Genomic DNA, 14,871 nt, shown 5'->3' on the forward strand with positions numbered 1-14,871 from the left:
CGAAGGGACGCGCGGGCCTCGCGCCGCGGGAGCAGACGGCTGCGGAGGCGACCCTGGGCTAGTGGCCCGAGGCGGGAGAGCTTGGCCTGTCGACTGCCCGGCTCGGGGGCTGCCGGCCGCGTCCCTCGCGCGGAGTGGTCGCCGCCCCAGGAGACTCGTCGTGACACGGGCCTAAGCCGCGGCGACCGCGGACGTCCGGACCGCTCGAACCCGTCGGGCCGGCCCGGGTGGGGACTAGCGTCCGGGCAGGTGCCGCCCCCTGAGGGCCGGCCGGGCGCCCGGCGCCCACCCGCGCGGCACGCGGGCCGGGCTCGGCGGAGGGGCCGCCCGTGCAGCCCGCAAAGGCCCCCCCCTCCTCGCTCCGAGGGCCGGAGTCCGAGTCGCGCCCCGCCCTCCCGGGGCCCGGCCCGGCTGGAGCGGCGGGAGCCGGGAAAGCCCGCGCCCGCGGTCGCCGCCCGCCCGCTGGGCTCGCGCGGAGAAGAGGGAGGAGAAACTTTGCCTTTTATTGTTGCCTTTAGTCCTTAAGTGCAAGGAACTCTGCCAGGAGGAAAAATGTCCTTCTTCAATTTCCGTAAGATCTTCAAGTTGGGGAGCGAGAAGAAGAAGAAGCAATATGAACATGTGAAGAGGGATCTGAACCCCGAGGAGTTTTGGGAAATCATAGGAGAACTGGGGGACGGAGCCTTTGGAAAAGTGTACAAGGTAAGAAGGAGAAAACGGGAAGTTGCACTTTTAAGATAAAACTGCCCCTGGTCCGGAGTGGCACGAGGATTTCTCGCTCCCCTGGTCCGTTTCTCGTCTCTTGCCCCTTCTTTTGACTTCGTAAAGGTACGTTAGAACTTTATTGAGGTTCTCATCCAAGGAGTAGCTAAGACCGGAGGGTGTAAGGTTGAACCAAATGGGGCCTGTCTGTAGTTGAGACTAATAGCTAAAAGGAGCCAGGGTTATGTCAAACTTTAAAGGAAACGTCGGTGTTCGTTAGTTTAAAGGAGGGGTCTGGTTTTTAAAATCAGAAACTCGGTTTGCTTTTCAGTGGATTTTTATTGGTCTGTAGCTGTTCGCATTCATTTATGGATGCTTGGACTAAAGCAGTTCCCTTTTTAGGGTCCAGACGCATGTATTTGGTTTTACCTATGGCTAATACACAACCCGTCTTTTTGGATGAGAGCAAAGTGATTGCTGCTTGCAGGCTCTTCTTCAGTTGGTTGCTTGACAGCATGCTCTGAAACGGAATGGAATTTCTCATAGAAATTTTCCAGAAGAAAACCTGCATCTGGTACTAGTTTCTAAATATAATTACAGCAGTCATTGACTAGAAGTCAATACTAGTGCTTAAGAAATTTTTAAAAATACCCATATATGCAGACATATTTCTATGTATATTTATTTCAGTTGAGTTTTGATGTCTCAACGTGAAGGATGAGCGTTAACTGTTTGTTATTTCATAAGCAGTGTATGAATGATGTCATTGGAATATTTTCATCCTGAAGGGTGAGGTTTTTATGAAACACAGTTCAGGAGGAAGGACCCACAGGGTTGCCTAGAAGTGAAAACATAAATAACTTACTTTTATACAGGGTTTTGTAGTTTTTAAGTCACTTTCATGTAATTCGGTCCCCCACCCCCAGACCCTGAGACTCAGAAAATTTTTAAAGTCACCTAAGTCACAGTCTAGATTTGAACTCTCATCTTCTGACCCTGTACTTACTGTTGTTTTTTACTTAATGTCCATTGGTGGAAATGATAACATTTTTCTCCTAAGTATCATCACACTTCTGCCTTTGCCCTGCCTCAAATACCTGTCATAAGCTCCCAGTCCTTATTTTTTCACTTAAGCTGGAATAGCCACTCCTCTGTGCTTTCAAAACATGTTGTCACATGGCTACTATAGCACTTGTTACATATTGTAGTTAATGATAAAACTAGGGCCCAGAATTATGATACACATTTGTGTGATAGTCATGTATTGCCTGAGCACATGGTGCATCTCTGTATCTGTTGGATTGAAAGAACGTTTGTTACCTGCATGTGAATGTTATTGAAGCTATCCTGTGCTGTCAAAGTTGGCAAAATAAACTTCACTGTTTGTGTGGAGGGTAGAGTATGGGTTGTAGCAAGAGCTTACAGTATAGTGTAAGACAGGAAGAGCTTTTAGTGCTGTGGGAAGATCACTTTTGGGAGTCAAGAACTGTCTTTTAGTGCTGGCTGTCACAAACAAGCTTTGTGGTCTTGAACAGAACACAACTTCTGTGGGTCTTCATTTTCTTAGCTGGAAAATTCTGCATTTCCCTAAACATTTGTTTAGATTCCTTCACGAACTATCATACTGTGAATATGCAGTTATCTAAGAAAGGCAAAAATAAATCCTCAGGGCATATGGAATCCAGTAGTTAGAATGTGCTAGGTGATTATGGGCAGTTTTCATGGTATAAATGTTTTATCAAATAGAAACAGTGTAGTATTGGCTACACTGGCTCTGGAGTTGGACCATATATGTAGGCTCTCTCAATAGCAGCCTGTGACCTTGGACAAATTCCTTAACCGTTCAATGTCTAATTTTTCTCATCAGTAAGACTTGCTTGTCAGTGTGTGAGAATTAAAGGAATAAAGGTAAGGCATGTGGAAGTGCTCAGCGAGTGGTAGGAATTACTGTTATTACATTTAGATCTCAAAAGTAAAATATGGGATGAGACAGGAAAAGGAGCCTACAAAGATAGTAAACCATTTTCTTGTTTTCCCATGGCACAGGCAGATTGTGGGGATTTCATTTTTTAATGACACTTTATGCAAAATGTAACATATCTTCCTATAGTGAAACATCAATTGAAAATTTTCTGAAAAAATAAGAGACTTACCCCATGTAGTTGAACACTACAAAATTGTGTTAAAGATAATAATTGTGAGCTTGATTACTATTTTAGGGTGATATTTAAAGAGTATGTGTTCTTTGCATTTTACTTTTTCATTTCACTATTCTGTACTTCCAGGGAATGGGCTCTGAGATTTTTTTTTAAGAAAATTTAAGCTTACCTGGCCTGTTTTGCCTTTTTCCTAAAAGTTTTTTTGTTTTCCAAGATCTCTAGAAATTTTAAATTTATAAACTTCCTTTTTGTGGAGGAACAAGCTAGCAAACCTTAATACTGTATGTAGTAGTATGTAGTAGAAAACTGTTTCTAAAACTGATTCTATCCTTTGCTCATAAATATTAGTAATTGTTACAAAGATCAATGGTGAACAGGCAATCATCTCATTTACATATTTAGTTTATTTGAAACATTTTTCTGTCAGCAGTTGTATTCCTTCGACTCCGTTCAGCACTATACAACTGTAACAGTTACTTTCTTGCCAGAAAAATCTTCACTATTTTAAATTTATTTTCTCTTTTAAATGTAGTATTATTTGACTTATGAACGAAGATATGTAATATCGCTCACAGTGTTTTGTTGGATTGACATAAAATCATGTATTGAATAGAAACTGAATTCCTGTGTGCTGGATGAAAGTGATTCTTTTTATGGCCCTTGATGGGCATGTGCCTTTTTTTAAAAAATAGTGAATTATGCATGTGAGGTTCATCTTTATCACCTACAGCTGTAGTTTATTTCCATTTTGCATGGATTCCATTTTATGATTATATTACCATTATTTACCATTGTACTATCATTCCTTTCCAGTTTTGAGCTGTTATACAAGTTCTGGTGTACTTATATATAAGTTTTGCTAAGAGTTAACTCTGGAGGAGAATTGCTGGGTTATAGAGTAGTGTAACTTTAATATCACTAGTGATACCAAACTATCAATTTGCATTCCCACCAGGAGTGTATGAGTATTTCCTTGCTCTGCATCTTCTTTTCCACATTTGGTATTGTCAGAATTTTTAATTTTTGACAATCTGATGTGACTTTTGCATTATGGTTTTAATTCATCTTTGACTACTAAGTAATTCTTTTTATAAGCTTATTGGTAATTTGGATTTCCTCTTTTGTGTTCAAGTTTTTAATTCATGTTCCTATTGGATGCCCTTTTCTTGTTTATTTGTAGTGTATTCTGAATTTTAACCATTTACTAAATATATCCTTATTTTGTGACTTGTCTTTTCATTTTCTTTAGGGTGCTCTTTAATGAATAGGAAGTTCTTGATTTTAATGTGGTGCAATTTGTCAGTTTCTTTGTTTCAGTTAATATTTTTTGTATTATGTTTAAGAAATTATTTCCTAACCTGAGATCATGAAGATAACCCCTTGTGTTGTCTTCTAAAATCTTTATGATTTTGCCTTTAACAGTTAAGTTTCCAATTCACCTTGAATAGGTTTTTATAAATGGTTTGAAGTAGCGTTCTAATTTCATTTTTTTACCTTGTCTGAATGCTCCGTTATCCCAGAACCCATCATTAGGGGTAAACTTTTTTTTCTCACTACTTTACAGGGTCCTATTATAAAACATCTGTTTCTGTGATCTCGATTTTCTTCCATTGATCTGTTTCTGTTTCTGTACCATTTCTTACTTAGTTAGGAAAGCATTAAAATAAGTCCTCTGCTAGAGGACAACTTCCCAATGTTCTTCATCAACAGTATCTAGTAGGCCCTTGGCTCTTAGTGCTTGCATGTACATTGTAGAATTAGCTTAAGTTCCACAAAACCCTACTGTGTTTTTTTGGAGAGATTTTATTAAAATTATAAATCAATTTTGAAAAAATATCTCTGATAATGAATTTTCCTATTTATGCGTATGTTTTACCTCTAGGTCTTTTTTAGTATTTCTCAATAATGGAGTATAATTTTTCTTCCTAGAAGTGTTGGGAGCTCAAACTGCTTCCAGAGTGTCTGTTTTTTTTTTTAATGGATTTATTTATTTGTTGGGGGGGGAGAAAGAAAGAGAGCAGGATACAGAGCATGAGTACACAGAGGGACAGAGGGAGAGGGTGAGAATCTCCAATGGACTCCCTGCTGAGCACAGAGCCTTGACAGCCCCATCTCACAACCCTGAGATATGACCTGAGCTAAAGTCAAGAGTTGGACACTTTTTTTTTTTTTTTAAATTTTCTTATATTTGAAAGAGAGCAAGTGAACGAAGACAGAATGAGCAGGGAGAGGGGCAGTGGGGGAGGGAGAAGCAGGCTCCCCACTGAGCGGGGAGCCCAATGTGGGACTTAATCCCATACCCTGAGATCAAGGCCCGAACTGAAGGCAGATGCTTAACAAGATGCTTAACTGACTGAGCCACCCAGGCACTTCAAGAGTGTCTTAAATGCTTTGTATTTCCTTTTGGAGTTTCCTGTTTGTTTTGGTTTTATATAGTCTTGAGTTAGTCTTCTGAGAAAGGATGTATGGGAAGGTACTTTTTAAAAAAACATTTTCTTTTTGAATACATCTTTATTATAATGTTATGTTTGATATATAGTTTGGTTATAGAATTCTAGTTCAGAAATAAGTTTATCTGGGGCATCTGCCTTTGGTGGGGTGCCTGGGTGGCTCAGTGGGTTAGGTCTCTGCCTTCAGCTCCGGTCATGATCTCAGGGTCCTGGGATCGGGCCCTTTGTTGGGCTCTCCGCTCAGCAGGGAGTCTGCTCTCTCCCACTCTCTGCCTACTTGTGAGTTCTGTCTGCCAAATAAATAAATAAACTATTTAAAAAAAAAAAGAAAAAGCATCTGCCTTTGGCTCAGGTCGTGATCTGACTCGGGGTCCTGGGATCAAGCCCTGCCTCGGGGCTCCCTCTTCAGTGGGGAGCCTGCTTCTCCCTCTCCCTCTGCCCCTCCCCTTGCTTGTGTGCTCTCTCTAACAAATAAATAAGTAAAATCTTAAATTAAAAAAAAAAAAAAAAGAGCCCCATGCTATTTTGTTTTGTGATTCTTTTTGGTCTTTTTTTTATCATAGCTTTTAAGATTTCTTTTCATCCCCTCCCTGTTCATGGTGATACATTTTTTTTTTTAAAGGTCTTATTTATTTATTTGAGAGAGAGAGAGAGTGCGCGCACGAGAGGGGTGAAAGTCAGAGGGAGAAACAGACTCCTCATGGACCTGGGAGCCCAATGTGGGACCTGATCCCAGGACTCTGGGATCATGACCTGAGCGAAGGCGGTCACTTAACCAACTGGGCCACCCAGGCGCCCGGTGATACAAACTTTGATACAGGTTTTCCCTGTGCTTTTCATCTTGCTGGCCTCTTGGTTAGTTCTTTCAATCCCAAAACCTATATCCTTTGGTTCTGTGACATTTTTATATTATTTATTTGGATCAACCCCCTAGGTAATGGTTTTTGCTATGGTCTCAGGATTTCCCATGTTTCTATATTCAGTGGATACTTACACCATACTTTTATTCTCAGAAGCATTTGAGACATTTGATCAGTCCTTTTCTTTAAAAAGCTCATCTTTTGGTTTTTAGATCACCACATTTTTTTAATGTTTTTCCCGTTTCTGTGTCTATTCCTCGGACTTTTGCTGGCTTTTTTTCTCCTTTTTTGACTTTTAAGTATTGGGCTACCACAGTATAGGCCCCGTTTTCTTTTTCTTTTCCTATGAGAGTCCATCTTCTCCCGTGGCTTCAGTTACTGTCTAAATGCAATTTATTTCTCTATTCCAGGACCTCCTCCTTTTTGAATTCTAGATGCAGTATCCAAGTATCTATTAGAGATTTCCACTTAGATATCCCACAGTTTTCTTAAACAAGTCCAAAATACAAACTAACCGAACTCTTGATGTCAGCTCCATATTCGCTTCTTTTATGTTCTTTGTTCAGTAATTGACATCTTTATCTACCAGTTACATAGGCCAGAGACCTGGAGGTCATTCTTAACATCTTCTGCTTTCTTACCTACCAAACCCAATGTAATTACCAAGGCCTGTTTATTCTATTAAATATTTCGTGAATTATCTTTTTTCTTCACTGTCGCAGTACTATTCAAAACTGCCATTACCTCTTACCTAGACTATTGCAAGTTATTGGTGCATTTTGAGCTTCATATAAATGTAATTATTTATGTGTTCTTTTGTGTCTAGCTTTTTTTGCTCAACAGTTTAATTTTTTCTGTATAGGTATCCAATTATCCTGGCACTATTTACTGAAACGTCTATCCTTTTCTTACTGCTTTGCAGTGCCTCCATCATATATCAAGTGTCCATATACATGGTATAAACTATTTCTTTAGGACAAATTCCTAGAAGTAGAATTGTTAGGATAAAATAAAGATCATTTATTAATGCTTGCTATGAAATTACCCTAGAAAGGTTGTGCAAATTTATTTTTCAATTAATTTTTAATTATACAGTAAAGAATGTCTATTTATTATAAAAATTAACTTACTAGAAATAAATTTAGTCTTCTTGACCATTACTTTAGTTACTGTTCCCTTTTTTATATCCATAATTGTACCTATTACCAGTTTCATATATATATTTCCAGATTATTTTTGTGTGTACTTTTTTTTTTTTTAAAGATTTTGTTTATTTATTTATTTGACAGACAGAGATCACAAGTAGGCAGAGAGGCAGGCAGAGGGAGAAGAGGAAGCAGGCTCCCCGCTGAGCAGAGAGCCCGATGTGGAGCTCGATCCCAGGACTCTGGGATCATGACCTGAGCCGAAGGCAGAGGCTTTAACCCACTGAGCCACCCAGGCGCCCCTTTGTGTGTACTTTTATATGTGTACATGAGTTCTACTTGTTAAGACAGCCCAACAGTGGTCTTTTTCTGTTCCTTTCTTCCTTAACCTGAATTCAGTGTTCTTATTCTTTAAAAAAAGTTATTTGGTTTTTCAGTGGGCAAAGTATCAGTTTATTTCATTTTACATTTCTTTGATTTCTAGAGAGATTACACATTTAAAAAAAAATTGAATTATCCATATTCTAATAGAGTGTTTTCTTGTTGATTTGAATGTACTTTATTATTAATTTTTTAAAGATTTCATTTATTTGGGGGGGAGCACTGTTTGGGGGGAGAGGCAGAGAGAGAGAGGGACAAGCATACTCCCCACTGAGTAGGGAGCCCTATTCCGGGGCTCGACTCCAGAACCCCAGGATCATGACCTGAGCTGAAGGCTAACTGAGCCACCCACGTGTCCCTGAAAGTACTTTTTATGTACTATGGAAATGAATACTTTATCATAGATGCTGCTGTTAGTTTATAGTTACCTTAATTTATGCTGCTTTTTTGATATAAAGACATACAATATTCCTTAATCTAGAAGATCTGTCAGTGTGTTACTTTGTTCTTGTTTTTTCTTTGCTTTCATGCTTAAGAGAAATCTTTCCTACCCAGAAATTAGGTAAATATTTATACGTTTTTCTTGACTTTTTAATAGTTCAGTTATAAAGAATTTTACTTTTAATTCATCTGGAATTTAATTTTCTCTATGGATTGATATGAGGCTTCATTTCTACCCAAAAAACAAAAAAATGTATATTTATCATTTTCAGAAATTTTAAATGCTATTGTTTTGAAAATATAGCAAAGTATAAAGAATATATAAAAAAATTTTACCATCCAGATAATTTTTGTTAGGAGTCTTTTAAAAACTCAAGGGGATAGGGGCGCCTGGGTGGCTCAGTGGGTTAAAGCCTCTGCCTTCGGCTGGGGTCATAATCCGGACCCTGCGATTGAGCCCCGCATTGGGCTCTCTGCTCAGCAGGGATCCTGCCTCCTCCTCCCCCTCTGTCTGCCTTTCTGCCTACTTGTGATCTCTGTCTGTCAAATAAACAAATAAATAAAATCTTAAAAAAAAAACAAACCTCAAGGGGATATTAATATGGTTAGATTTTTGAGCAGTACAAAAATGAGAAAATTAAAAAATGAAAGACTTCCCCATCAGTTCTTCTTCCCAAATGGGAAAGAATTCTTGGTAAATAGGTTTGTTACTAGTAGTTATATTAATATAATTCTGAAACTACCTTTGTATATATTATAGGATAGAGCAAATGAGTTGATAAATTGATGTTTTAGAAACTAGGGTTGAAGTTCTGGGAGAAAGGAGTTAGAAACTTGGAATAGGGAAAAGATGAGTAAGAACTCCGTGATGCTGATTTTTGAATTTGCAATTTCAGTTATTCAGATAATAAATACACACACACACACACACACACACACACACTTTTCTATTCTTTCTGAAATGGCCTACAAATAATTATACTATGACTAGTATTCCCAGATCTTGGCTGCTTCTTCTTCTTCTTTTTTTTTTTCTTTTAAAGGGACTTTAAATATCTGTTATTTAAGTTTTATTTATTTTTAAGTAGGCTCCATGCCCAACATGGGGCTTGAACTCACAACCCTGAGTTTAAGAGTCACATGTTCTACCACCTGAGCCATCCAGGTGCCGCACTAGCTCTTGGCTTCGAAATACCATTCCTCACTAAAAAGAACCAGAGCTCATTGAAATGGCTCATCCAGGTGTACGGTACGAAAGTACAGAAATGATAAAATTGAAAAGTGTGAAAGCCTTCCCACTAGTCCTTTTTTCCCCAAAGGAGCCTGGAATATGCCTTTCTGCTTACTTGTGCAAGGACATGCTCAAAAACTAATGGGGTCAGGCCAAAGATTTACAATAGTTTAAACAAAAAAAATCAATGACAAAATAGTAACTTAATAGAAGAATGGTAGTTAATATACACAGATTGATAAAACTAGAAAAACCACCGTTTTGCAACCTTACTATAATAATTCAGGCAAAGATTATTGATAGATGCTAAGATCATTGTGTGAAAAGTTTTGGAGGAGCAGGATTTATATACATGGCTTGAAAGTATCACCCTATAAGGGTACTTTTTACATTAGAGAGATCTTGTGTGTACTGTGTTAAGTGATCAAATAAGGCTAACCACCAATAAGAGGACAAACTGTCATTATGTGTTTTCTGATGTAATTCGATGGGAAATATATAATCACCTAATGTAGTATTCTTGTCAAAAATAGTTAACTTAAATCTAATATAAAGAACAAACAAATCCAGATAATGGACATTCTACAGATAAAAGGTTAGGGGCGCCTGGGTGGCTCAGTCAGTTAAGTGCCTGCCTTTGATCCAGGTCACAATCCTGGGGTCCTGGGATCCAGCCCTGTGTCAGGCCACCTGCTCAGCATGGGGTCTGCTTCTCCCTCTGCCCCTCTTATCTCTCTTACTCATTCTCTTTCTCAAATAAAGTCCTTAAAAAAGAATGTTAACAATAAAGGATTTTTTTAAAGACATTTGAGGAGGGACGCGCAGTCTGTTGAGCATCCAACTCTTGGTTTCAACTCAGGTCATAATGTCATGGGTCGTGAGGCCAACCCTTCTGTCATTGGGCTTCCCGCTCAGTGGGGAGTCTGGAAGATTCTCTCCCTCTGCCCCACCCCTCATGCATGCTCTCCCTCCTCTCTCTCTCTAAAATAAATAAGTAAATATTTAAAAAAGTAAAGACAGGGCGCCTGGGTGGCTCAGTGGGTTGAAGCCTCTGCCTTCGGCTCAGGTCATGATCTCATGGTCCTGGTATTGAGCCCCACAGCGGGCTCTCTGCTCAGCAGGAAGCCTGCTTCCTCCTCTCCCTCTGCCTGCCTCTCTGCCTACTTGTGATCTCTGTCTGTCAAATGAATAAATAAAATCTAAAAAAAAAAGTAAAGACGTTTGAGGACACTTGAATATGGAATAATATTAGATATTAGATCTATGTTAAATTCTTTGGGCATGATAATTGTGGTTATGTTGGAGAATGGCTTAGTTCTTGGTGGACACATACTGAAGTTTTGGAAATTGAAGTGCAGCTTACTTTCCATATGGTATAGTAAAAAAGAAATGCCCGTATGTGTGTGTCTGTGTGTACATATCTATATGTAAAATATATGTGTATGTATGCTTGTGTGTGTATATGAGAGCCAGAGTACCAGATGTGACAAAATGTTAATAGTTGGTGACTTGGTGAGGGTTAATATGAGTGTTCAGTGTTCAGTTCATTCACTTTCTCTGTAGGTTTGAATATTTCAAAGTGAAGTAAGTACTTTTATTATTAAACATTTTAAATTGAGGTATAATTGATATATAACATTATATTAGTTTTGGGTGTACAGTGCAATTATTCCATATGTGTATATATTGTAAAGTGATCACGATAAGTCTAGTTAACATTTGTCACCTTACATAGTTACAAAAACATTTTTTCTTGTGATGAGAACTTTTAAGATCTAGTCTCAGCAACTTTTTAAAAAATTTTCTTTTATTTTTTAAGATTTTTCAATTGATTTGACAGGAGAGAGACAGTGAGAGAGGAAACACGAACACGGGAAGGAGGAAAGGGAGAAGCAGGCTTCCCAATGAGCAGGGAGCATGATGTGGTGGGGCTTCATCCCAGGATCCTGGGGTCATGATCTGAACTGAAGGCAGATACTTAACAACTAAGCCACCCAGGCACCCCTCTAGCAACTTTTAAATATACAGGGCAGGGGCACCTGGGTGGCTCAGTCAGTTAAGCGGCTGCCTTCTGTTGCACTCCTCCTGGGATCAGGCCCTGTATCAGGCTCCCAGGGAGCTTGTTTCTACCTCTCCTTCCGCTGTTCCCTGTGCTTGTGCTCTCTTTCTCTGTCGAATAAATAAAAAATTTTTTTTTTAAGATTTTATTTATTTATTTTACAAAGAGAGATTGCAAGTAGACAGAGAGGCAGGCAGAGAGAGAGGGGGAAGCAGGCTCCCCGCTGAGCAGAGAGCCTGATGCGGGACTCGATCCCAGGACCCGGGGATCATGACCTGAGCCGAAGGCAGTGGCTTAACCCACTGAGCCACCCAGGCACCCTATAAATAAAAATCTTAAAAAAAAAAAAATATACAGGGGTTCCTGGGTGTTTCAGTGGGTTAATAAATAAATAAAGCTTTTGCCTTCAACTCAGGTCATGATCTCAGGGTCCTGGGATGGAGCCCCTGGGTGTCTGCCCCCCCCCCCGCCTCTCTTCCTACTTATGATCTCTGTCTGTGAAATAAATAAATAAAACCTTTAAAAAAAATTCAGTACAGCATCGTTAACTATACTTACCATGCAGTATATTCCATCATTATGACTGGCTTTTTAAATAACTGCTAGTTTGGTACTTTTGACCTCTTCCACCCATTTCTCCCACTCCTTACCCCTTGCCTCTGGCAATCACTGGTCTGTTGTCTATCTATGAGCTTGGTTTTTTTGTTTGTTTGTTTGTTTATTTTGTTTTTCCGATGTGTATTTTTTTAAAAGATTTTATTTATTTATTTGACAGACAGAAATCACAAGCAGGCAGAGAGGCAGGCAGAGAGAGAGAGAGAGAGAGAGGAGGAAGCAGGTTCCCCGCTGAGTGGAGAGCCCGATGTGGGGCTCGATTCCCCCGACTCTGGGATCATGACCTGAGCTGAAGGCAGCGGCTTAACCCACTGAGCCGCCCAGGCGCCCCTTTGAGCTTGGTTTATTGTTTTTACATTTTGCGTATAGGTAAGATCGTATGGTATTTGTCTTTATCTGTCTGACTTAACCTCACTTAGCATAATGCTTTCAAGGTCCATTTATGTTGTCACAAACGGACCCACATATACGGGGTCATACTTTAAAATACTTAGCACCATTATTTTATTTCACTTAATAGTTCTCCTTTTCACATATTTCCCTTTCTCCATATATTCATCCATTTTTTTTTCTTCTTTTTTCTATGAAAGGAGAAAGTCTCCTTTCAGGCAGGTGACTACTTATACTGTTAAAATTATTTGGCATTTATTAAATATTATGCCTTTTATTCAATATCACATGAAGTCCAGATTCCTAGCATATATATATTTATATTTTAAAGAGGTAACTGAAACTTTGGACTGTAAAAATAACTTTAACATGCTGGCTTTCTGTTTTCTTGTACATTTCATGGTGAGTTTCTTACCTTAATAGCTGGTGCATTTTGGTCCTTTATAATTTAGTGTTGAGAATATTTGTGTGGAAATGATCTTTGCCATGTTAACACCTTTATTTTTCTTGAATGAATTTTCAGAAGTGTACTCTTTGTCATTTAAATTTTTTTGTAATTGCCTTTTGGGTTCTCTGTTTTCTGTTTTTACAATATGGGATCTGTGCAGATTTTTATCAGCTATCTATCACACAGTTGTCAATATGTTTTAGTTTATTCATGCTCCTCAGAGTTAGCAAGTCCTTGAAATAAGTGGGAGGACTGTGTGATCTGAGATTGGTAAAACATTTGGAAAATGCAAATTTAGCCAATGTTAACTTACTGACATCATTTTGTTGGTGGTTATCTTGACTGATCAATGACTAAATTTTGAATAAATAACCATAACACTATAAATAAAATAGTGTCTTGAAATAGAAGGAGAATATAAAGTATATTCTTTTAGTTTTGCAGAATTGAGAAAATGACATGAAAATGATTTTTAAAGAAAGGATTTCTGTAATATTTTGTAAAAATTTTAGAAAAAGCATGTACAGTTAGTCCTCATTATTTGCAGATGCTATATTTGTTTGTCTACTTGTTAAAATTTATCTGTAGCCCTAGAGTCTGCACTCAGTGCTTTCAGTCATTTGCTTATATGTGTAGAGCTGGGGAAATTGAGTCCCTAGACCTGCACATTCCCAGCTGATATGGAACTTGTTTCGGCCCTTGCATCGACTCGACGGAAGATGGGAGACTTTAGAGGGCAGTGCAGTGTAGTGTAAGAAGTCTGGCTTTGGTGCCAGTTGGATGGGATTTGAATCCCAAACCCTAGCACCTACTTTGGGGCAGTTTCAAGCAAGGCATGTGATACTTTTGAACCTCATTTTCTCTTTTGTAAAATAAAGAGGATAGAATCTACCAGAATGAATTGTGTTTAGCATGTAGGATTATGATCTATATGAGAGATGTGTGTTTGTGTACATATTTCAGTGGGAATACGTGGGTCAGTATTTGCTAATTTAGTGTTTGCAGTGACTTTCTAGGACATAACTGCCACAAATAATGAAAATCAGCTGGATATCTTTATTAAGTTATGTTTAATAATTTTACTCTAATGCTAACACTTGTTCCTACCAAAATCTTATCAGGACTCTGAAGAGATCACTAGAATTAGCATATAATTGGAAACAGATAACAACAGTATCAGTAGTCTAAAGTATGTGCTTTCTTCAGTGCTGTTTCCTTTCTTTTCATTTAACAGCTCTTTGGAACTCTGTAGATATTTTTTACCCAAATACTTCATACTACTCTGTTCCTTCCTTCTCACATCTGTTATCCTCATCAGTTTTAGAAGGATTAAGGATTATGCCAGCAACTATTAAGTTATTGTCTTTCAGCTCAAACACACCCTTCTATGCTCTGCTTTATAATGCTGTTCTCAGTATTTGCAAACCACCTTTCTGCCTTGTCAGCTGCTCACTTTTAGATTTCACATGTACAGGGTGCTAGAGGTAGGCGGTAGGGAGGAGGAGAAAGAAGGGACTTGCATGGATTTTCTCTTTTGTCTCCTGTGGGGTCCTTGTCTCTCTGCTTTTGTGTGTGACCACCATCCTAGTGGCGTTGTTCACCCCAGCAACAGCGGTTTCTCTCTGTAGCAGCAGTTGAATCCAGTTTGTAGTTTTCCAGGACTCAAGAACTGGCCTCATCTATGTCTTTCTTAACACCAGCTGCATTTGGCTAGCCCTCTCTTCCTTGAAAGACACCCCAGTCCCACAGGAACCCCTCTTCCAAATCAGAGATGTTGGCACCAGCCAAGCAGCACTTTCTTCTCAGGGATCTGAGTTCCAGCTGTGTAGAACCTTCCCTGCAAGCCTTGGGGTCTTACTGATTCCAGTCTTTTACTTGGGCTTCTCTGGTCCTAAGGATGGTAGTTTCTCCCTGCACTTGTTACTTCCCTCATCTTTAGTATTCTTTCTTTATCTTTTTAGTTACCTACATACTAACATAATTAATAATG

At 39.1% G+C, this 14,871-nt stretch overlaps 1 protein-coding gene across 2 annotated transcripts in view; it reads left to right on the forward strand.

Annotated features, from left to right (window-relative positions):
• Positions 1-14,871, forward strand: part of SLK (STE20 like kinase) — a 63,920-nt gene continuing 49,049 nt past the window's right edge. For both annotated transcript variants that reach the window (XM_044240448.1, XM_044240449.1), the window contains exon 1: positions 1-702. In XM_044240448.1, the coding sequence (XP_044096383.1) occupies positions 553-702 (150 nt within the window). In that variant the 5' untranslated portion in view covers positions 1-552. The remainder of the gene's footprint in view (positions 703-14,871) is intronic.

Source organism: Neovison vison, chromosome 2, assembly GCF_020171115.1.
Source record: "Neovison vison isolate M4711 chromosome 2, ASM_NN_V1, whole genome shotgun sequence".
In the NCBI taxonomy this organism is placed as follows: Eukaryota; Metazoa; Chordata; class Mammalia; order Carnivora; family Mustelidae; genus Neogale; species Neogale vison.